General features: G+C 42.7%; 1 protein-coding gene across 3 annotated transcripts in view; it reads left to right on the top strand.

Moving 5' to 3' along the window:
• Window positions 1–22,606, top strand: part of ENPP3 (ectonucleotide pyrophosphatase/phosphodiesterase 3) — a 60,183-nt gene that overhangs the window by 11,299 nt on the left and 26,278 nt on the right. For all 3 annotated transcript variants that reach the window (XM_072141518.1, XM_072141520.1, XM_072141519.1), the window contains exons 6-13: window positions 6,135–6,232; window positions 6,474–6,553; window positions 9,760–9,879; window positions 10,640–10,749; window positions 12,924–12,989; window positions 13,081–13,153; window positions 15,503–15,611; window positions 16,363–16,494. In XM_072141518.1, the coding sequence (XP_071997619.1) occupies window positions 6,135–6,232; window positions 6,474–6,553; window positions 9,760–9,879; window positions 10,640–10,749; window positions 12,924–12,989; window positions 13,081–13,153; window positions 15,503–15,611; window positions 16,363–16,494 (788 nt within the window). The remainder of the gene's footprint in view (window positions 1–6,134; window positions 6,233–6,473; window positions 6,554–9,759; window positions 9,880–10,639; window positions 10,750–12,923; window positions 12,990–13,080; window positions 13,154–15,502; window positions 15,612–16,362; window positions 16,495–22,606) is intronic.

Here is a 22,606-nt window from a genome sequence, read left to right as displayed (position 1 = left end):
CAAGATTTAAACGCGCCATTAATTGGCGCTGGCCATATTGCCAAATCTATGTAAGCCTGCCTCTTCCTGCAGGCCCTGCCGGATCTTTGTGCCTCACAGCCTGAGAGAAAGTTTTACTGCGATTAGTCTGCGTTCCTGAGTCTCCTGCGTTCCTGAGTCTCCTGCGTTCCTGTGTCCCTCCGTGTTCCTGTGTTACCTGAGCTCCTCTGTGTTTCCGTATACCTGTGTTCCTCCGTGCTGCTGTTCTGTGTTCCCGTACCCCCTGCTTGGACCTCCTGTTGCTGACCTCGGATTGAACCCTGACGTTGCATCTCTGCCGCCTGCCTTGACCCTGAGCCTGGACTTTGACCACGAGATTGATTGCCGTTCTTGTACCTCAACCTTGGCCGCCACTGCAGACAAGTCACGCCTGAGGAACGACCTGGTGGTACCACGCCGCAGCTTGTCTAACCCGCTTTGCGGCGGGCTCTGGTGAAATCCGGGTACCACTTAGACTCCGGTCCCAGGTAGTGGCTTGAGTCATCGTCTGCAGTGGTCCAGTGGATCCACAACCCGCAAGCCTGACAGTAAGATCCGGCCATGGATCCCGCTGAGGTTCCGTCTCCCAGTCGGCCCGATCTTGCTACTATTGTGATGCATCAATCTCGGCAGATTGCCGCACAGCGTGAGCAGCTGGAGCAAGTCACCGCCATGCTGCAACAGTTGCTAACTACTCAGCAACAGGTCCCTGAAGCTGTTCCTGCAACCCATGCTACTCCAGCCGTCCTTCCCGCTACCGAACCCAGGTTACGTCTTTCTATGCCTGGCAAGTATGACGGGGATCCCAAGTTATGCAGGGGCTTCATCACCCAGTGTTCTCTACACATAGAGCTCATGCCGTCCGAATTCGTCACGGAGCGTTCCAAGGTGGCATTTATCCTCAGCCTCCTCTCTGGGAAAGCCCTGGCCTGGGCTACTCCGCTTTGGGACAGAGACGACCCAGTCACTGCTACACTTTAGGCATTTCTGGCAGAATTCCGGTCTGTTTTTGAAGAACCAGCACGGGCCTCCTCTGCTGAGACTGCATTGTTGAATCTGCATCAGGGCAATTCATCTGTTGGAGAGTACGCTGTGCAGTTCCGTACCCTGGCCTCAGAGCTCTCTTGGAATGACGCGGCCCTGTCCGCAGCTTTCAAAAAGGGGCTCTCCTCCCATGTTAAAGACGCTCTTGCCGCTCGTGATCTGCCGTCCACTCTGAGTGGTCTAATCTCTCTGGCCACCCGGATAGACGTGCGATTTAGAGAGCGTGCTGAAGAGTCTCTCCACGAGCAGCCTCAAGCTCGTCCAAGACGTCTTCCTCGTCTGGCTCCGGTCTTCCAGAGGCCTCTCCAGTCACCGGTTGTACCGTCTGTTGAAGAGCCTATGGAGGTGGATAGAGCCAGACTCTCTTCCCAGGAGCGCAACAGAAGACGACAGGGAGATCTCTGCCTCTATTGTGCGAGTCCTGAGCATTTCATCAGGATGTGTCCTGTCCGTCCCCAACGTTCGGGAAATGCCACCACCTAGGGTTCTTGGGAGAAGCGTCCCTAGGTGTGTGCGAAGCTTCTCCACGTTTGACCATTCCTGTGTTCCTCAGCGTTGGTACGAGCAGCCAGTTCCAAGTGTCTGCCTTCTTGGACTCTGGGTCCGCAGGAAATTTTGTGGATGCTGCACTGGTCTCGCAGCATCACATTCCAGTGATCCGCCTCTGGTCATCTCTTTGGTCAGTGGTCAGATCCTCTCTGATCCAGTCCGGTACCGCACGGAACCCCTGTGTCTGCAAGTTGGTGCCCTGCATATGGAGAGACTGTCTTTCCACGTACTACCCCGCTCCACTTCCTCCGTCCTATTGGGACTTCCGTGGCTGCAGAGACATGCACCTGTTCTTAACTGGCAGACTGCGGAAGTTCTTCGCTGGGGTTCTGGATGCCAGTCCCGTTGTCTCAGGGCTCTTCGTCCAGTTGCTACTATACCTTCCTCCTTGTCTCTCAAGTCTCTGAAGGGTCTTCCCGCTGCTTACCTGGACTATGCTGATGTCTTCTCTGAAAAGCAAGCGGAGACCTTGCCACCGCATCGTCCATACGATTGCCCTATTGAACTGCTGCCAGGAACTTCTCCGCCACGAGGTCGAGTTTACCCGCTGTCCGTGCCTGAAACTGCGGCCATGTCGGCCTACATCAAGGAGAATCTACAGAAGGGGTTCATCCGCAAGTCCTCTTCTCCTGCCGGTGCCGGCTTCTTCTTTGTGGCCAAGAAAGATGGTTCTCTTCGTCCCTGCATTGACTATCGGGGTCTCAATAAGGTGACAATAAAGAACCGGTATCCATTGCCGTTAATCACGGAACTCTTTGACCGCCTTCGTGGAGCTAAAATCTTCTCTAAATTGGACCTGAGAGGGGCCTATAATCTTATCCGCATCCGGGAGGGCGATGAATGGAAGACCGCCTTTAACACCCGAGACGGGCACTTTGAGTTCCTGGTCATGCCCTTTGGACTGTGTAATGCGCCTGCAGTCTTTCAGGAATTCGTGAACGACATTTTCAGAGACCTGCTATACACCTGTGTCGTTGTTTACTTAGATGACATCTTGGTCTTCTCTCCTGATCTGGAGTCTCATCAAATGCATGTACGGCAAGTTCTTAGGCACCTAAGAGCCAATCGCCTCTATGCTAAACTGGAGAAGTGCCAATTCCATCAGAAGAGCCTTCCATTTCTAGGATACATAATCTCCGATAAAGGCCTACAGATGGATCCAACCAAGTTGTCTGCGGTACTTCAGTGGCCTCGCCCAGTGGGACTTCGTACCATACAGAGATTTCTTGGTTTCCCTAATTATTACCGGCAATTCATTCCTCACTTCTCTTCCCTCGTATCTCCCATTGTGGCTCTAACTAAAAAAGGTGCTGATCCCAGACACTGGTCTCCAGTTGCGGAGGAAGCATTCTCTAGACTGAAGTCTGCCTTCGCCTCTGCTCCTGTTCTGACGCGACCAAATTTAGAGAAACCCTTCCAACTTGAGGTTGACGCCTCCTCCGTGGGTGCTGGAGCTGTGCTCACTCAGAAAGGGCCCAAAGGCCGAACACTTACCTGTGGCTTCTTTTCCAGAACCTTCTCTGCGGCTGAGAGGAACTACTCCATAGGAGATCGGGAACTCCTGGCTATTAAACTCACCTTGGAAGAGTGGCGCTATCTTCTGGAAGGAGCTCGTCACCCGGTCAGTGTATATTCTGACCGCAAGAACCTCCTGTACCTCCAGAATGCTCAACGTCTCAATCCAAGACAAGCCCGCTGGTCCCTTTTCTTTTCACGTTTTAATTTTTTGATCCATTTTCGTCCAGCTGAGAAGAACATCAAGGCAGATGCCCTCTCACGTGCCTCTGATGTTATTGGGGAAGAACCGGCTCCTCGGCATATCATCCCTCCGGAACGGCTGGTTGTGGCTGCTCCAGTAGACCTTCGTCAGCTCCCTCCTGGCAAGACGTATGTCCGACCTGCTCTTCGGAAGAAGATCTTGACCTGGGGACATTGTTCTCGTGTGGCCGGGCATCCTGGGGTGCATCGCTCCTTAGCCCTCATTTCTCGTTATTATTGGTGGCCGAGTCTGGTCCAAGACGTACGGGATTTTGTGGCTTCCTGCATCTCTTGTGCTCGTAATAAACCATCACGCCTCAAACCTGCCGGTCTCTTGATGCCGTTGCCGATACCCAGTTGCCCATGGTCTCACGTGGCCATGGACTTTGTCACGGACCTTCCCTGTTCCTCTGGGAATACTGTAATCTGGGTGGTAACTGATCGCTTCTCCAAAATGTCTCATTTTGTTCCGCTGCCAGGTCTACCGTCTGCTCCTCGCCTTGCCAGTTTGTTCTTCACTCACATCTTCCGGCTTCATGGTCTTCCCCGGCACATAGTATCTGACCGTGAAGTTCAGTTTGTTTCCCGGTTCTGGCGTTCTCTGTGCAGTCAACTCCAGGTGAAATTGGACTTTTCCTCAGCGTATCACCCTCAGTCGAATGGACAAGTCGAGAGGGTTAATCAGACCTTAGGTTGTTATCTCCGTCATTTTGTCTCCGCCAGACAGGATGACTGGTCCACTCTGCTCCCATGGGCTGAGTTCTCCTTCAACTCCCTGAACTCTGAGTCTGCCGGTGCCACTCCTTTCTTCATTGTCTATGGGAGACATCCACGACCACCTCTTCCTCTCTCCGTGTCTGCTGACGTTCCTGCTGTGGAAGAGTTGGTAGAAGACCTCAAAACTATCTGGGAACAGACTCGTCAGTCTTTACTTCTGGCATCCGCCCGTTCAAAAACTCAAGCGGACAAGAAACGCAGGTCTCCTCCCATATTCTCTCCAGGTGACAAAGTGTGGCTGTCATCCAAGTATGTCCGTTTGAAGATTCCCAGTTACAAGCTGGGTCCACGTTTTTTGGGACCGTTCGAGGTGTTACAGCGCATTAATCCAGTGGCGTATAAACTCCGCCTTCCTCCTACTATGCGCATCCCAAATTCTTTCCACGTATCTCTGCTGAAACCTGTCATTCTGAATCGCTTCTCCCGACACGTTCCTCCCCCCACTCCAGTGGCGGACTCCACCAACACCTACGAGGTAAAGGAGATCCTGGACATGAAGATGGTAAGGGGGAAGCGGTTCTTCTTGGTTGACTGGAAGGGATTTGGGCCAGAAGAGAGGTCGTGGGAGCCTCAGGACAATATTTTGGATCGTGATCTCCTGCAGAAATTTCTCCAGCCCAGAAGGAGGGGGAGGCCGAAGGGGGGGGGGGTACTGTCACGGGTGGTCCCGCGACCCATATCGCGTGTCGCAGGCTCAACCGTGCTTCCCAGCCCCCACCAGCGCGCCGCCAGCGCGTCTCACCTGGCCCGGCTCCCGGCTCGCTTCCCTCCGCGGTCCGCGCGCGTCCCTGACTGCTAGGGCGCGGGCGCGGCTCCTTCTCAAGATTTAAAGGGCCAGCGCGCCATTAATTGGCGCTGGCCATATTGCCAAATCTATGTAAGCCTGCCTCTTCCTGCAGGCCCTGCCGGATCTTTGTGCCTCACAGCCTGAGAGAAAGCTTTACTGCGATTAGTCTGCGTTCCTGAGTCTCCTGCGTTCCTGAGTCTCCTGCGTTCCTGTGTCCCTCCGTGTTCCTGTGTTACCTGAGCTCCTCTGTGTTTCCGTATACCTGTGTTCCTCCGTGCTGCTGTTCTGTGTTCCCGTACCCCCTGCTTGGACCTCCTGTTGCTGACCTCGGATTGAACCCTGACGTTGCATCTCTGCCGCCTGCCTTGACCCTGAGCCTGGACTTTGACCACGAGATTGATTGCCGTTCTTGTACCTCAACCTTGGCCGCCACTGCAGACAGGTCACGCCTGAGGAACGACCTGGTGGTACCACGCCGCAGCTTGTCTAACCCGCTTTGCGGCGGGCTCTGGTGAAATCCGGGTACCACTTAGACTCCGGTCCCAGGTAGTGGCTTGAGTCATCGTCTGCAGTGGTCCAGTGGATCCACAACCCGCAAGCCTGACAATTTGAACTGAAGTTAAAGGTAAACTCTGGTTGATGTATAAATATGTGTACTCCACATTTTTCAAAGTTTAAGAGAAGCTAAGTTTGGAGTTTGATGCACAGTACTACTACTTTTATCCTGCATATATACACAACATATTAATACTCTTGTTCTGTGTTTATGGTCAGTACACAGAACTACTGATCTTATCCGATTTATATGGGCACTAAACTACTACACATATCATGCATATATGCACACAACAAATCATTACTACTCTTATTCTGTATTTATGGTCACTACACAGTACTACTGTTCTTATATAGTGTAGTGTAGACAGCACTGTTGGGAATCTCTTTATCTGGAATAGATATACTGTTTTGGCTTTAATCCCACATCATGTCATTAGGGTTACTGAAAGGCATGCTTGATGGTAAGGGGCTGCCTTATAAGATATCAAAGTGGCATGGCTTTCATTGTCCCATCTATGAAAACCTATTTGCATAATTTCCAGAATGGTTCTCGGCTTATTCATTGTATTGATACCCAACATATTGACTAATACTTGAGGAAAGATTCACAGCTTAGAGCATAACTTAAATTGTTTACTTACAGCTTTGATATCCCTCCTGTTATCCTTTTTTCTCTGGATGGATTTCGAGCAGAGTATTTACAGACTTGGGGGGATTTAATGCCAACCATCAGCAAATTGAGTGAGTTTTTTTAATATTATATTTTCCCTAGGGCAGAATGGTTTTGATTCAATATGTATTGGTTTAAAATGTTTTGAAAGCTGACTTGTACAAAATCTGAACCTTTAACACAAAGTGAATAATTTTAAATGTTTTCTGTATTTTAGTTTGGTTAAATATATTGTATACTGGCTGTTAATTTTTAAGAATGTAAGTAAACTTTTCTTCATATATTACTAACATAATAGTGTAAATATTTCAGAGAAATGTGGGACACATTCCAAATACATGAGGTCTGCATACCCCACCAAGACTTTCCCCAATCACTACACAATAGTAACAGTAAGTAAAAACTCAACATTACCATGCACTAAGTGGATGGCATGATGTTTAACAAGAATTTACATTCTTTGTAAACTTTTATCTCTGTCTTTGCTTATATTCTCCATGTTTACAGACGGCTAAAAGCCCTGTGTAGTCTGATTTCTTTGTTGCCTCAATTCCTCTGCCCCCTTTTGCTGTCAGTAAGTTTGTAGGGGAGAAAGCATTTTTTGTGTAATGGGCAGCGGGTTGTGAACCCACTGTGCTATCCAACCATTTTGATCTTGGACACCAGTAAGGGAGTTATCCCTGGATCTCTCCAGTTTTCAACCTTTCACCGCTAAAAATGGATTTGGTCTTCACTGCGGATTGATCACAAGACTCCTGCCTCCTGTGGTGGTTCCAGTATGGATAGTAGTTGGCCCAGCTGGTATAGAGACAATGGTGCATGACACTGAAAGGACAGACAAGGGAGCTTCAGTACGAAGTCAGGTCAGGCAGTGTACAAGCATAGTTTATAAACAGGCAGAAAGTCAATACAGGCAGAAACAAGCTGGGTCTTACATAGAGACTCACAGATCAGGAACGTAGTCCCCGAACAAAGTAAGTCTTAAACAAAAGTAGAAGCAAATACACCAAGCAGGACTAGACAAGCTACAAGTCTTTGCTTAGGCACTGAGTAACAAGGCATGTCGGGCTATATGGTCCTAGATGAGCACTGATAGGCAGGGGAACACCAATGCTTTTGTACACACTTGCCCTTTAAGGTGAGAGAACATGCACCCTATGGGAGCTGGAGGGGCCTTCCAAGGAGCTTTGTATGGAGGATGCCGAGCAAGTAACCTTGAGTGAGAGACGCCGCAGAGTGAGACCTGTACCCTTCAGTGTTGCATCATCAATAGCGGGGTATAAAAATAACAGAATGTAATTTATATACAAACTGTGAAAAAGAGGCCTGAATGCTTTGGAGTTGCAATACTTCACTTTCTTCAACCCTCCCTCCTTATTTGATTGCTACAAATTTTCTTTTTTAAATTGACAAATTTTGTATAAATTAGCTTGCTGGGCTGGCCATGCCACATTGTAAATATTTCAATGCAGGAATTCTGAAGTAGAGCAAACAGCAGATCGATCCAGCACCAGAATGCTCCAGTTGTTTTAAAGTTTTTTCTTCAGTCTTTATTTGAAAACATCAATCAATCAATCAATCCAGAAAATATATACAGAGATTAAAGGAGTCCGGTGTAGGATTACCCCCTCATGCACTCCGGAGGCAGTGGGTCCGGTAGGATATAAGGAGGGTAAGGAGAGAGACAAGAGGCGCTAACCTCGTGAAGTATATCTAATTAGCATATAGAAGTGAGAAAGTGTGGCTGTGTAGCCGCTCACCTTGTCCAGGGAGTGATAAAGCGTATAGCTGCCAGTCGATTCCTGTTGTCCGTTTTGCCCGATCCAGACGGCGGGGTAGCGGTGAAAGAATGTGGATATCCAAAGGAGAGGTCACAGGCAATGCACCGGCGCTTTAGGTTCAAAAAAACCTAACTAGGAACCAGGCTGATTAAGTTCCAAAAATTGTTAGGTTTTATTAAATACATGGATGAGAGTATAAAACATGTAGAGTTAAAAAAAAAAATTATATATACAACGCGTTTCGGCTTAGTACTTAAGCCTTCATCAGGTATAAAGAAGTAAAAGTCCACAAGTGTTTATATACATGCATACCAAGTGTTTGATAGGTGCCCCGGGGAAACCTGACACCTGGTTACATCAGGGAGAGTTCAAGATCTTAAGAATAATAGATCTTGAACTCTCCCTGATGTAACCAGGTGTCAGGTTTCCCCGGGGCACCTATCAAACACTTGGTATGCATGTATATAAACACTTGTGGACTTTTACTTCTTTATACCTGATGAAGGCTTAAGTACTAAGCCGAAACGCGTTGTATATATAATTTTTTTTTTTAACTCTACATGTTTTATACTCTCATCCATGTATTTAATAAAACCTAACAATTTTTGGAACTTAATCAGCCTGGTTCCTAGTTAGGTTTTTTTGAACCTAAAGCGCCGGTGCATTGCCTGTGACCTCTCCTTTGGATATCCACAGAAAATATATACAGCAAAGGTACAGGGTACAGGTAACATAATGTCAATGACAATGTCAATGGCAATGCGCTCTTAATCATGACTCTCAGACGTTCGCCAATCTGGAGTACAGAATTCATAAATTGTCACTTAAAGAGGTTTTTCCGCGAAGCAAATTAGTCCCTATCCACAGCATTTTTTTCCTCACTGTCTGCACATCCGTAAAAAACAGATGTGTGAACAGACCCATAGGAATCAAGGGGCCAGTGTGCAGACCTCAAAAATGCGTGTCTCAATGAGCCCTTACTTTCAGTGTTTCCCCTTGGTCTCTTTTCCCCTTGTCATCAGCAGACAGACTTGTCTGGCTAAAACCAATTTTAACTGACCTACTAACAGAACAACAGCTCCTCCCCTTCCTGTTACTGCTAGGGTTAGTGAGTGCGTCCACATTAGCATGCTCCGCCTACCTTCCAGCAGATTCTAGGGAAAACTGAAAAGTACTAACACTACCTAAAGCAGTTGCCTCTTCAGACTGTGGGCGTCTCTGTTGCAGTATGTGTTTGTAGTGTCAGAACAATTTAACCCATTTTCTGCCTGCCAGTCAGGGCTGGTGCACACAAATGTTTATAGAGGCGGTAGGCTACCCATACGAACGCCAGCTACCATATGACTGCCATAGAAGTGCATTGTGCACGGCACAGTATAATGCGCACGCACGCTCCATATTTATACCCTGGCTGCATGGCTACCTATGGAGAGTTGATGAAGAGGAGCTCTCACCCCTTACCTTCTCAAGCCTGCCGAATGTTACACCAGGGTTCTGGCCTGGTTGTAGCGCACATTCATGTGCATGAGGCCTTACACTGGTACAGGGAAGTACATGTTTCCTCATGAAATACCATTTGTGAACAGGTGCCATCCTAGGTGTAGCTGCAGGAATAGCACTCTGATACCCTACATATTTCTATTGTGCTGCTTATTAATAATACAATGGGGTAATGACACAAAGTTTGCAAGTCCCCTATTACTACATCACACCCTTTTTGTCTTATGTGTTTTTATAATATTTCAAATCCCTGTGATATTGACATTTTTTTTCATTTGTATTAATATAACCAAGTTTTACAATGAATTTCCTCGTAGGGGTTGTATCCTGAATCAAATGGCATCATTGACAATAATATGTATGATTACAACATGAACAAAGCTTTCTCTCTTTCTGGAAATGAGAAGTTTAATGCAACCTGGTGGCAAGGCCAACCGGTAAGTGTTTAACTTTTCAGTGTAGTTTCCATGGTGTAGCAAACCTATCACCTATGCACTTTAGGTTCCTTGCACACAGCCGTAGCCCAGGTAAGCATGCAGCTGTGCGCAGGAGAGAGGAGGGCTGAGCAGCGCTCTCCATAGAGACATGTCCTGTATTTTTCTGTATGTGATAATGGTGTGGTGAAACAACGTGTGCGCATCGCACCTTGGCTGCGTGTCATAGGCACCTATGGGGACTGCGGATATTGGTCCCCATTACGTTCATGTGCATGGGGCCTTAGTGATACAAATAATAATAACTAGAATATTTTCTCTTCTGCATAATACACAAAAGCTGAAAAGACTACTTTATTAAAGGAAATCCACCATTAGGAATCTAGTTTCTGAAGTAGCTCCCAAGGTAGATTCCTGCTCCCTGTACTATCATTATACCCTTTTTATCTAATTGTTTTTATTAAGCTTTCCCTAAAATAAAGTTAATTATATCGATACGCAAATTAACAGCAGGGGCTATCAGGGTTGGGGAGTAGCCCCTGTTAGTTCTGGTTAATTTGCATATTAGTATATTAACTTTATTTTAGGGAAAGCTAAATAAAATAATTAGATAAAAAGGGTTTAGGGATAGTGCAGGGAGGGGGGTTTCCTTTAAACAGCTACAAGTTACAAGAAAATGGCAGATATTCATCTTTGCTCAGGAATACTTGAAGCCATCACTATTTCTTACATATCTAAATTTCTTTTGTATTGCAATATGTAGGTATGGTTGACTGCTATGTACCAAGGATTAAAGGCTGGTACGTTTTTTTGGCCTGGATCAGATGTTGCAATCAATGGTAGTTATCCTACCTACTATAAACTGTATAACGGGTAAGTATGCTAAACACAGATTTTGACAAATTTATAATGGAGGTTACGCCAATGGTCTGATATCTGGAATCCTCATTACTGCAATGTAAAAGTGATGCCCTTTAGATGGAAAATAAACTAAATATGAGTTTCCAATAATTGTTATTAGGTAATTGCTATGCTAAATGAACCCCACATACAGCTGGACTTGTGCAATTGTATGCCTGTACTAGTACCATACATCTGCTATTGACTGCCATGTTAATATACACTACTCACAAAAAGTTAGGGAGATTTGAGTTTCAGGTGAAAGCTATGGAAAATATAAAAGGTTCACACCACAGTAATATTTTATCGTGTAGCAGAGCATTGAAGTATTAGCATGCAATGGTGATTTCCTTATCTCAAACAATTTATTGAAACAAGAACAAGAAATTATAACCCCCACAAAACATTATAATGTCTCAATAACTTGTGGCCTTGAGCATGTGGCCTTGAGAATCAAATAAAGCTTAAGGGACATCTACCATCAGTTTAAGTGTCCTACTAAGAGGTTCCTGAGGAACTGGGCTGTGAATAGTATATTTACTCAATTTGCATTTCTGCAAGCAAAAGGTCTTTAGACCAAATTGGGAAAATGGAAAAAAGAAAAAAAAAATATATATAAAATTTAACTTTTATTGTATTCGTTTTTAAAAACCAGAGTGAAGTCTGTGTCTATCACTTATCTGGGGTATATGTGCTGAACCGAACAATCTTAAAAGTTTTTGTGGTGGTAGTGGGTTAGTGATAATGAGTATTATGACACTTAATGGGGAGAACGTACGATGCTGTAACAATAGAGTGTGTGTTAGTGACAACTCTTTTGCCTCTACCAGGGAGGGGAGATGCCTCTCCGACTCTGGTTGTGGGTACTGCTGGGCTAATATGGACCTCTAAGATTATCCCAAAGGTCAGTGGTGTCCACAAGGGGAACCACTAGTTGATGAGATGTATTCCTTGTTCTCTCTATAATTAACAGTCACGCAGTTGGTGGTACATATTGCTAAACCTCTCTATGGCTCGCAGTCACACATGCTCAATTATTAGAGGTGGTTCAGAGTTCACATACACACATTAGTAAACTTGCTAGCAAGTAGCTAACTCCAATCCTGCTGCTATTATTATCCCTAATTGGTACGGGATAAAGGTCTTGGGATCTAGCAATACGTCTCCTGAAGTGTCCAACTAACTGTATGAGTTCTTGGTCAGATCCTAATATATGTCGCTGCAGTCCGACACATTTGGACCATTGGACATCCCACTACTTTCCAACACAATTATCTTAAAAAAATAAGTCGCTCAATCAACCCCCCCCCCCTTTTTTAAAGACCACCAACTGCGTGACTGTTAATTATAGAGAGAACAAGGAATACATCTCATCAACTAGTGGTTCCCCTTGTGGACACCACTGACCTTTGGGATAATCTTAGAGGTCCATATTAGCCCAGCAGTACCCACAACCAGAGTCGGAGAGGCATCTCCCCTCCCTGGTAGAGGCAAAAGAGTTGTCACTAAAACACACTCTATCGTTACAGCATCGTACGTTCTCCCCATTAAGTGTCATAATACTCATTATCACTAACCCACTACCACCACAAAAACTTTTAAGATTGTTCGGTTCAGCACATATACCCCAGATAAGTGATCACACTTATCTCACTTCACTCTGATTTTTAAAAACGAATACCATAAGAGTTAAATTTTATATATATTTTTCTTTTTTCCCAATTCGGTCTAAAGACTTTTTGCTTGCAGAAATGCAAATTGAGTAAATATATTGATCTTTAACAGGTCTTGACCATAATCTCAAATCTCTGATCTTTTCTAAAAGGAATTGGTTTTTGGGCTGTGAATAGGGCCTAACTTGTATTCGTGGAAAAACCCCTTTAAGTGATTGGCTAGAAAATCCTACCATACCAAGATTATCATATAGCAGTTATTTTTAGTCCTATTCTACTTCTAAAGCTAAATTCACACTAGGAAGGTTATCAGATATTTCTCAAATGTAAGCAGCCTTAACAAACTCCCAGATTCCTAACAACGAAACCTTAATCTTTGCATTGGAATCCTATGGAGAATTGAAGTAAAACCTATGCAAGTGACTTAAATACTATATAAATAAAGCTTTACTATTATTTATTATTTTACATAAGGTCTATTGTATATGAAGAAAGAATAAACACCATTCTACAGTGGCTTGACCTCCCGAAAGATAAAAGGTATCTTATCTAGTAATAATAACATGCACTATACTTCTATTACAATACTAATGGTAGATTTTTCATATATTACAATATATATGTTTTATAGGCCAGACTTTTATACATTGTACATTGAGGAACCAGACTCATCCGGACATTCATATGGTCCAGTTAGTGGTGGGGTAAGTACGTTTTCCTCTGTCCAATCAAAGCCTATTGAACAGAAATTGTCCCCAGGAGCGTAACTTGCGGGGGTGCAGAGGGTGTGGTCGCAATCGGGCCCAAGAGGTGTATCTTTCCTATATGAGAGGACTAGTACTATAAAAATACATTATAATTGGGGGCCTGGCACACATTTTGCAACAGGGCTTGGCAGCTTCATGTTACACCACTGTAAGTCCCTGTTTCCTATGGGAATCAAAATATTCTTTACCTATTGCTACTTAAGACCTAATGTTAATATTTTTGGCTTGTTAGTTGAAACCAGAAACATGGATGGATGTAATCCAGAGAAGAACACACAATATGGATTTGAACACCTTAAAAGTCCTCAGAAGGCTTATTAAAAAGTGCTGTTCAACCTACTTTTGACTTTGCATAAGGTGTGCCTTAAAGTGAAAGTAGGGTAGAATTATAGGGCAAAAAGAATGAAGTGGTCTATGCAATATCAGATCTGATAGTTTGTCTGAGGACATTGCTTGGTAGCAGTCCTGAAGAGCAGTGTAGTGATTTTGTTTTGGTGTTGCTAGCAGTATGGAAAATGGATTTATATTCCAGGATTGTAGATTGACTTGGTGCATTTGTAGAGTTTCCTCAGACTATGCTGCTGTGAGATTTCTTTATTAAGCTGCTTCACAGCACCTTCCCTCTGCTCTGAGTAAAAGCTATAATAGTCCTCTTGTTGAATATTATATTACAAGAGCTGACAGGATAGATTGTAGAGCCGAGCCGTGGCTCTTACAATGCAATAAAATTGTGAAAAGGAAATATTAACCTTAAAAGGAAAACAACCATGTAGAATAACAGAAAACATAGCAGACATACTTACCTGCTCTCCTCTTCATTACAATCCCGGTCTGCCGTTCTCCATGCGCACAGCCTGGCCGGCGCACAACTGTGTCGTCAACAGTGACCTGTATAATCCAAATTTATAATACTTTTTGTAATATATAGAGCACTGTGTACAGAGATGGAATAAAGCCCAGTCTGTAAATCCAATTCCATTTGTGTATGGAACCGATGTAAGGTTACATTTGCGCTGCTGTGTGCTGTGCTGTGATGTGGCCGCACCATTTGTAATCAATGGAAGCTAGACACTGTGTGGGGTGCACATTGGCCCACATCTATTAAAGTGTCTGCTCTGAAATATTGCACTGAAATGAAAGCGCAAACTGCATGCACCAGTATTGTGTCGCAGCTGCACTGTGTCAAGCAAGGTAGAAGAAATGTGCACGTTAGTGCTTAGCCATATTGTGTGCTACATTTATTACTAATGTGCGCCACAATTCTGCATCATGAACACATGGTGAGCAGTTCAGGGGGAGTCAGATTAATGAAGACCGTGCGCCAGTTTTGATTAATTTGGCATCCTCTGCACACTCCACAGGCAAACTGCACACATTACAGACTGCACTAGTTTTGAGAAATGTGGGCCATTGTGTGTCACCGAACTGTGTCCAAGCCGGGAAGAGTGGAGCAAGACATATTCTTGCTCTGTTTTGCAGCAAGGCGCACAGCTTCCTCCCACATCATAGCTCACAGCACATGTACGCTGCTACAGCATTGTTCATATTGCCTAACTCTGCGATCCAGACACTGTCATAATTTTCTATCAGTATGGTCGCAGCAAGCATTTCTGGGTGCACTAAAAAATTGGTTTAATACATTCACCCTGTCTAGTCAACCTGGGAACACAGTTCCACTTTCTGCTGCATAGGTTATTTTGGGTTAAAAAAAAAAAAAACTCCTTCAGCAGGTCAATAATAACGGTCTATACAGTCAGCCTTTATAGTGTGAACGACACATCAGTGACTTAGTACTTTTCCCAGCTTCTAAAATATCAGGGCACATCAGCTTATGCCCTATGTGCTGTGGGACTTGAATGATAAATCTGGCGAATGGTCCGACTCAGCACCAAAACGCCCCCTTCAGTGCCCCTTTTGTGTCACAAAACGGTTGTGCTCCACAAATGTGTCTCGGACACTTCTTTAATACCTGTGCAAGTGGTATTGAAAAGAATGTGTAAAGTCATACAGAAAACTGGTGCACAGCTGGTGGTAGTAACAGGAGCCTCTCTTAATTCCCAAATGGACAGTGCAGCAATGATTCCGCTTATAACCTTGTAAAGTCCTCAAGAGTAAAATAAATGCAGTGTGTATTCACCACTTCTTCTTAATGCTCCTTTCTCATTAGACTTTATTTTTCCTGACCTTTAATTAATCTTAAATCCATTCCTTTTTTCTTCTGTTTTTATATGATGAAACTCTGTAGTATGTTATACTTTGGTATTAATATTATCTTCTCTTTTTCAGGTTATTAAGGCCTTGATACGTGCAGACAAGATCATGCAGATGTTAATGGATGGACTGAAACAAAGGAATCTTCTAAACTGTGTAAACTTGATATTGGTTGCTGACCATGGTATGAACTCTTTCCTCAATATCACAGGCATTGGGGAACATTTACAAAGGGTCCGCGGACCACATTTCCGTCGGGTTTCCCGACCATTTCCGATTTGGGCCACATTTAACAGGGGTTTTTGGGGCACACGATCGGATTTTGCCGCAATCACGCCGACTTTCATGTGACACAGATGGGCGGGGGGCGTTGCCGTCGGACATCCCGACATCGGACTAAGCACAGGATTCAAAATTCAAATTGTGTCGCAAGACATGCACTCACATACACTGGGAAGAAGAAGGTGAACTCCGGCGGACCTCAGCGGGGAAGCGACACATGCAGGATATCGGGTAAATCATGCCAGACTTCATCCTCGTCGGATATCCTAGTCCGGATTGGGGATTGCGACAGGACCAGGTAAGTACATGTGCCCCATTCTATTTAAGCCCCCTTTCACTCGAACATTTAGGGGACTGATTTCCGTGTCACCGGGGAAAGAATAGAGCATTCTCTATCTTTTCCCATACATACGTCCAGGCTGCACTTCTCCCTATAGAGAGGGGAGGAGTGAGCAGACACCTTACATAATTATTTAATAGCATGTAATGATGTAATTTTTTTGCTTGGTAGTTAGCCCGTATGGCCCCAATAGCCCAGAAGATCCCATTGCCTTCATTTCTTGTGTACTGGATTTTTATGTTCCTGATTTTGTTATGAAAAAACCTCTGTAAATCATTATATTGTAATTCTTTATTCATATCATTATTTTAAGGGATGGAGAAAACCTATTGTGAACAGCTGGAGTTTATGATCGATTACTTCCCGTCCATTAGTTTTTTTTACCTGTATGATGGACCAGCTGCTCGCATCCGTGCAAGGAATGTCCCTGCAGATTACTTGAGTTGTAAGTCAATTTAATGCTTAGATATTAAACAAAAGGCATGCAACATCACAACATCCAACTATTCTAGGTGAGGCTCATGTGCAAGAGCAACTTATAAATAGGTTTTTTTGCATGCATTTGATTGGAAATGTATTCCTAATTCTTCACCACCACTTGGTATGCCCCATAGGAGGCCTTTAAAGGGTTGGCCAGGACACCCCTTCCCAAAGCTTGACATAATAGTACCGCACAGATAGCAGTGACTTGCCGGCCTGTGCAGTACTATTACGTCCTGCTTCTGGCACCGGCTTCCAAACACATGACCGTGGCTTATAAGGGGCTCCATATGAGCATCGGACCCCCCCACGCCACTTTCCGTGGGAGTCCGATGCTCCGATGGCAGAACCGGGTCCGTCAAGTGCCCTGGGGCTGCACAGCAGTGTGTTACATAACACAGCTGTTTTGCACTGTGTTAGATGAATAACAGCTTGAAGTGATCAGAGGATCACATGTTCAAGCAAACCTGTTAGAAAAAAAAAAGTTAAAAACAATTTTAAAGTTTAAAACAATTAACAAAGTTTTTTTTTTTTTTTTAAATTCTTTTTTATTAAAATTTTAATATTACATTTATGCTTATAACAGTACATCATAGCAAATATAAGAATCCATCAAAACGTGTTTCTATATCGTGAATCTATTTAGGTACTATTTTACATAATGCAGCTACTTTACAGACATAAATATGTCTATTCCCTATTGAGGCATGAGATTTTAATGTCTCATAGGCACTTGAGAAACAGCAGAAAAGAGGAAGAGGAGACAGAGGGAGCGGAGAGGAGAAAGAAATAAAAATAAAAAAATAATAATAATAATAAATAATAGGAATTGAGCAAAAATAAAAATAGAAAAACAATTATATAGAAAGCTTTAAACTTTTATAAAAATATATCATTGTTCGATGCATATATTATCCATTTTTCCCATTTACTATCAAAGTTGGTTGTTATTAAGATGGCTTTCTCGTTCGAAATTTTCTCATATTGATAGATTCGCCTAAGATTCCTCATAACTGACTTTAAATCTGGGCATTTTGGGTCTTTCCAGAATAATGCTATGGCTTTTCTTGCTTCTGCTAGCATTCTAGCTACAGCCCATCTGCATTCTGGCGGGATTATCTCCATGTTTAAATTCAGAAGAGCAAGTTCGGGACTTAGCTCAATTAGTGGGCACCAGATCTGCTTGATCAAATTCTGGACTTCCCCCCAAAAAGTTTTAATACTGCTGCAGTTCCACCAAATATGTAATAAGTTTGCTCCCTTATCTTTACAGCTCCAACAGCTGTCACTTTCTAACTCAGAAAATTTTGCTAGTCGCGATGGAGATACGTAGCATCTTGTCTGTAGCTTACGAAGCGTCTCAATGTGGTTTATGCAATAATATATTTTATATGGTCGTAAAACGGCTAATTGCCACTGGCTCAGTGAAAATGAATTCCCCAAATCCTTCTCCCAATTTATCATATAGCCCAGTTTTTTTTGGCACTCGGTACTCTGCAGGTCTTTATAAACCATAGAGATTCCTCCCTTCAATGTATCCATCCCATATAGGAATTTATTAAACTTGGAGCATTCCGATGGATTTTCCCTTATCCTCTTCAATAGATTGTTTTTAATAACCCAGCTCTTTAGACCTAAATATTGCATAAACAATTTATTAAATAACAGCTCATCTTTGCATAATGTGGAGAGAGGGATCAGCGCCCCATTGGCAATTAAATTCTCTAATGTCCTAATGCCTAATTTTTCCCATAGATGTAGATGAAGGTTTAGACCTATTTCCTTCAGAAATTCCAATTTGATATCTCCATAATTAATATTTATGCGCAAATTCTCTTTGTTTTTTTTATTCCAAGTATACAAGAGATCCTTTGTTGTTCGTAGGAAAGGTTCTAACCTAAATGAGGCCAAGTATTTTAATAAAATGGCCCCCTTTACAGTAATCGGGCCAATTTCTGCGTCTTCTATTTTGGTCCAAACGTTATTATATTCATTGTCCCAGAAACACTTAATTTGCTCAATAATTGCTGCCTTATGATATAATACAATATCGGGGACTCCCAACCCACCTTTCTCTATTGATGTTATCATTATTTTTCTATTTATTCGCGACGCCTTACCTGCCCATATAAATTTAAGAAACAATTTTTGTAGTTGTCTCCAATATTCCAGAGGAAACCTAACTGGTATACATCTCACCAGATATAGAAAGTGCGGTATAAGATACATTTTTACTAAATTAATTCTTGCGACCCACGAAAAGGGTAATCTAGCAAATTTATCCAGTTCCCCTGTTAACTTTATCATAAGTTTTTTCGAATTTAGTTCAATAATTTTTTCAATCGATTTATCGATTAAAACTCCTAAATACTCTATTCCCTTCGTAGGCCAAACAAATTTAAAGGTAGTTTTTATTGCAAGGCTTTCGATCTTGGAAGTATGAATCAAGATAATCTGAGACTTTTTTTCATTCAATTTATAAAGGGAGACCTCTGCATATTCGTCTAGAACCTCCCTCAGTCTAGACATAGATCTCATTGGATCTTGGCAGGTAATAATAACGTCGTCTGCATATAATCCAATAGTATAGATACCTGACTTAGTAGTAATTCCCTTGATTTTGCTATCCAATCTAAAAGTTTGTGCAAGCGACTCAATATATAGATTGAAGATAAGGGGTGACAGGGGACACCCCTGTCGAGTACCGTTCGAAAGGTAAAACTTAGTAGAGTGCAGCCCTGCATTTGTTACTGTTGCCGATGGCTTGCTGTATAGCGACATTATTGCGTTCAAATAGCGTCCACTAAATCCAAAGTTTTCCAATGATGCATAAAGGAACCCCCAGTGCACCCTGTCAAATGCTTTTTCAGCATATAATGACAGGACTGCACTGGGGGCCCTCGAGGCATCTGCTATCTGGACCAGATTAAGCAGTCTTCTTGTTGCGTCTCTTGTCTGCTTCCCTCTAATAAAACCAACCTGATCAGGTGACAATAATCTATATAATACGGCCGACATTCTCCTAGCTAATATAGATGAAAAGATTTTAAGGTCCGAGTTTAAAAGTGAGATTGGCCTATAATTTGATGGAATACAAGGATCTTTCCCACTTTTATGAATCATAATAATTTTGGCTTCCTGCATTTCTTCAGGGATAACCTCACCCTCAAAAAATTTATTAAAAAGGACAGTCAGATACGGAATTAGTGTCTCACTAAATAATATGTAATATTCATTAATTATCCCGTCTGGGCCGGGGGCTTTTGATTTTTTCAGCCTTTCTATTACATCTGTTACTTCCTCCCTGCTGATAGGTCTATTTAGCTCTTGATTTAGCTGGTTATCGAGTCTAGGTAGACATGCAAACAAGAGGAATTTTTTTATTTTTTCCTCCGGTGGATCCTTATAGTCTACTGCTTCCTTCAAGTATAATGACGAATAATAGTTTCTAAAGACCTCCAATATTGCCTTTGGATCAAACAGCAGTTCCCCTTTTTCATTCAATACTTTCTCTATAACATTGGCCACTTTCCGTTGGTTTATTGCATTACTGAGAAGCTTGGAGGCTTTGTTTCCCGTTGCATATGTGCGGGCCTTAGTTTGCTTAAGCTGATTTGCATAATCATTTATTAATAATGTTTTTATTTCATATCTTATATCTTCTATTTTGTCAAATATGACATTATCCACCTCTCTTTTGTGTTGCTCTTCCAAGCCACTCAGTTGATGCAGCAAAGCTTGCAACCTAGTTTTAGACGTCTTCTTTTCTTTACCTTGTAATAATACTATTTCCCATCGGATCGCCATCTTATGCGCGCACCACAATGTGGCTTTGTTTTCAAGATTATTAGTCATGAAGAAATCCTCTAATTTGCCTTGAATCTCTGATTTGAATTTATAAAGGATCTCGCTATGCATTCTCCAGTTAGAAAAGTTGTTATGGTGATCTAATATTTTTAATGACATTGTGATTGGTGCATGATCAGACCATGTGATTGATAATATTTCTATATCAACCACCTGGTCAACCAGCAGTGAGTCTACAACAAAATAATCAATTCTTGAATACGAACTGTGTGGTCTAGAAAAAAAGGTATATCCTTTTTCGGAAACATGCCTATATCTCCAGACATCATGCAGATGGTATTCATACATAATTTTCCTCAGTGATCTCCGTTCCCTTTTATTTTCCCCAGAAACATCTAATTCAGCATTCATAACCGCATTAAAATCCCCACCCATTATCAAATTTGAACCCTTATATTTTTTAAGCTTTTCACATACCGATCTAATAAATTTACATTGACCTGCATTTGGGGCATAAATATTGACAAAGGTACATTCCCGTCCCTGCACCATACCATTCACAATGATGTATCTTCCTTCTGGATCTATCTCAGTATTGTTTATTACTATCCCAACTGTTGCATGCACTGCTATAAGAACTCCTGCCTTTTTAGTTGATGCAGTGGCATGAATTATAAAAGGAAATTTTGAATGGTTCATTCGCCAAGTATCCTTTGCCAACAGGTGAGTCTCCTGAAGAAACACTATCTGACTCTCTGATGCGTTTATCTCTTGCCATGCCAGATGACGCTTTACCGGCCCATTCAGTCCTTTTACATTAATAGATATACATTTAAGTGCCATACTTGTTTATATATAATACAATTTTCCCCAGACCATGATAATAATCCACTAATTGCTTTTCTCTTCCAAAAGACCAGAAAAAAACAAGAGAAAAAAAAAAAAAAAAAAAAAAAGAGAAAGAGAGAAATAGTCAAGAAAAGATAGTCTATAATTATACACATTTTTATTCAGTATTTTAACCATGCCTTTAGGGAGCCCTTTCATGCTAACCTTAATTCTTAGGTCAGCAAGGGGTCTTTTATTAATGCTAAATGCACTACCACAGAGTGCATACATAGGGATTAGTAAGGCTTGGCCCTAGTTATTTCACTGCCAGCCTGCGGTAAGAGTTGGCACTAATATTTTATCACTTCAACATTAATCCTTTCCTCCCTGACCTACACTCTTCCCATCCAAAAACACCTCTTTAACTTTCCTTTCTATCATTTTCTACAACAATAGAATTAGCGACAAGCGACTATATGAGGGAAAGAGGGGAAAGGGGGAGGGGCCTTGGTTAATTCCTTGACGCTATTGATTCCACGGAGACGTTAGTTTTTCTGGAGGCCGTAGATCTGCCGTGTTCTTTGGTTGGGGGCACCAGCCCCATTGATGTAACATTTTCCCCATTTCTTCTTTCGAATGGCAGATTATAGTTTTATTATCTTTTTCAAAAATGATCTTGAAAGGGAAGCCCCATTTGTATCGAATGCTTTTATCACGTAGAATATCCGTATATTCTTTCAGGTCTCTTCTCATAGATAAAGTGGTTACAGACAGATCTTGCAATATCACCAATTCCTTAAATTTTTTCTCTTCCGTTTTTTTTTGTTTTATAGCTTTAATCAGAGCTTCCTTTATGTGAAAATAATGTATATGCACTAGCAAATCTCTTGGAATTTCTGAGTGTAAAACATTTGGTTTCCTGAGCCTATGTGCTCTATCAATCATCAGATCCAGCTCTGATGATTCCGGTAAGAGAACTGAAAAATAATCCCATAAGAAATGCAGCAATTCTCCATCTGATACTGATTCCGGGATTCCTCTTATGCGCAAGTTATTGCGTCTTGATCTGTCCTCCAGATCCGTTATTTTTACCGCTTGTTGATTCACCTTTTCTAGGAGCCCTTTATTGACCTCAATCAGGGAGTTACATGTTTTAACAATATCCATAGTGACATTCTCTACTTGGCTGGTGCGAGCTGCCAGCTGACACAGTTCCGTTTGAATTTCCTTAACCATTGATTTAATTTCACTTTGGATGTTTCCTTGGAATTTATCAAACATTGCCTGGATACGTTTTTCGTCCAGTGAAAGAGGGGCTGTGTCTTCTTGCCCAGCCGTTCTCAGTTGCGCACTGGAATTTAAGTCTGAATCCATCTGATCCAATGACTCTTGTGGGGATACATTTAAGTGGGAATCCATACTTGATGTATTTTTATTATTCT

The sequence above is a fragment of the Engystomops pustulosus genome, chromosome 3 (genome assembly GCF_040894005.1).
Source record: "Engystomops pustulosus chromosome 3, aEngPut4.maternal, whole genome shotgun sequence".
Taxonomy (NCBI): domain Eukaryota; kingdom Metazoa; phylum Chordata; class Amphibia; order Anura; family Leptodactylidae; genus Engystomops; species Engystomops pustulosus.
This window is presented reverse-complemented; position numbering and strand designations above follow the sequence as displayed.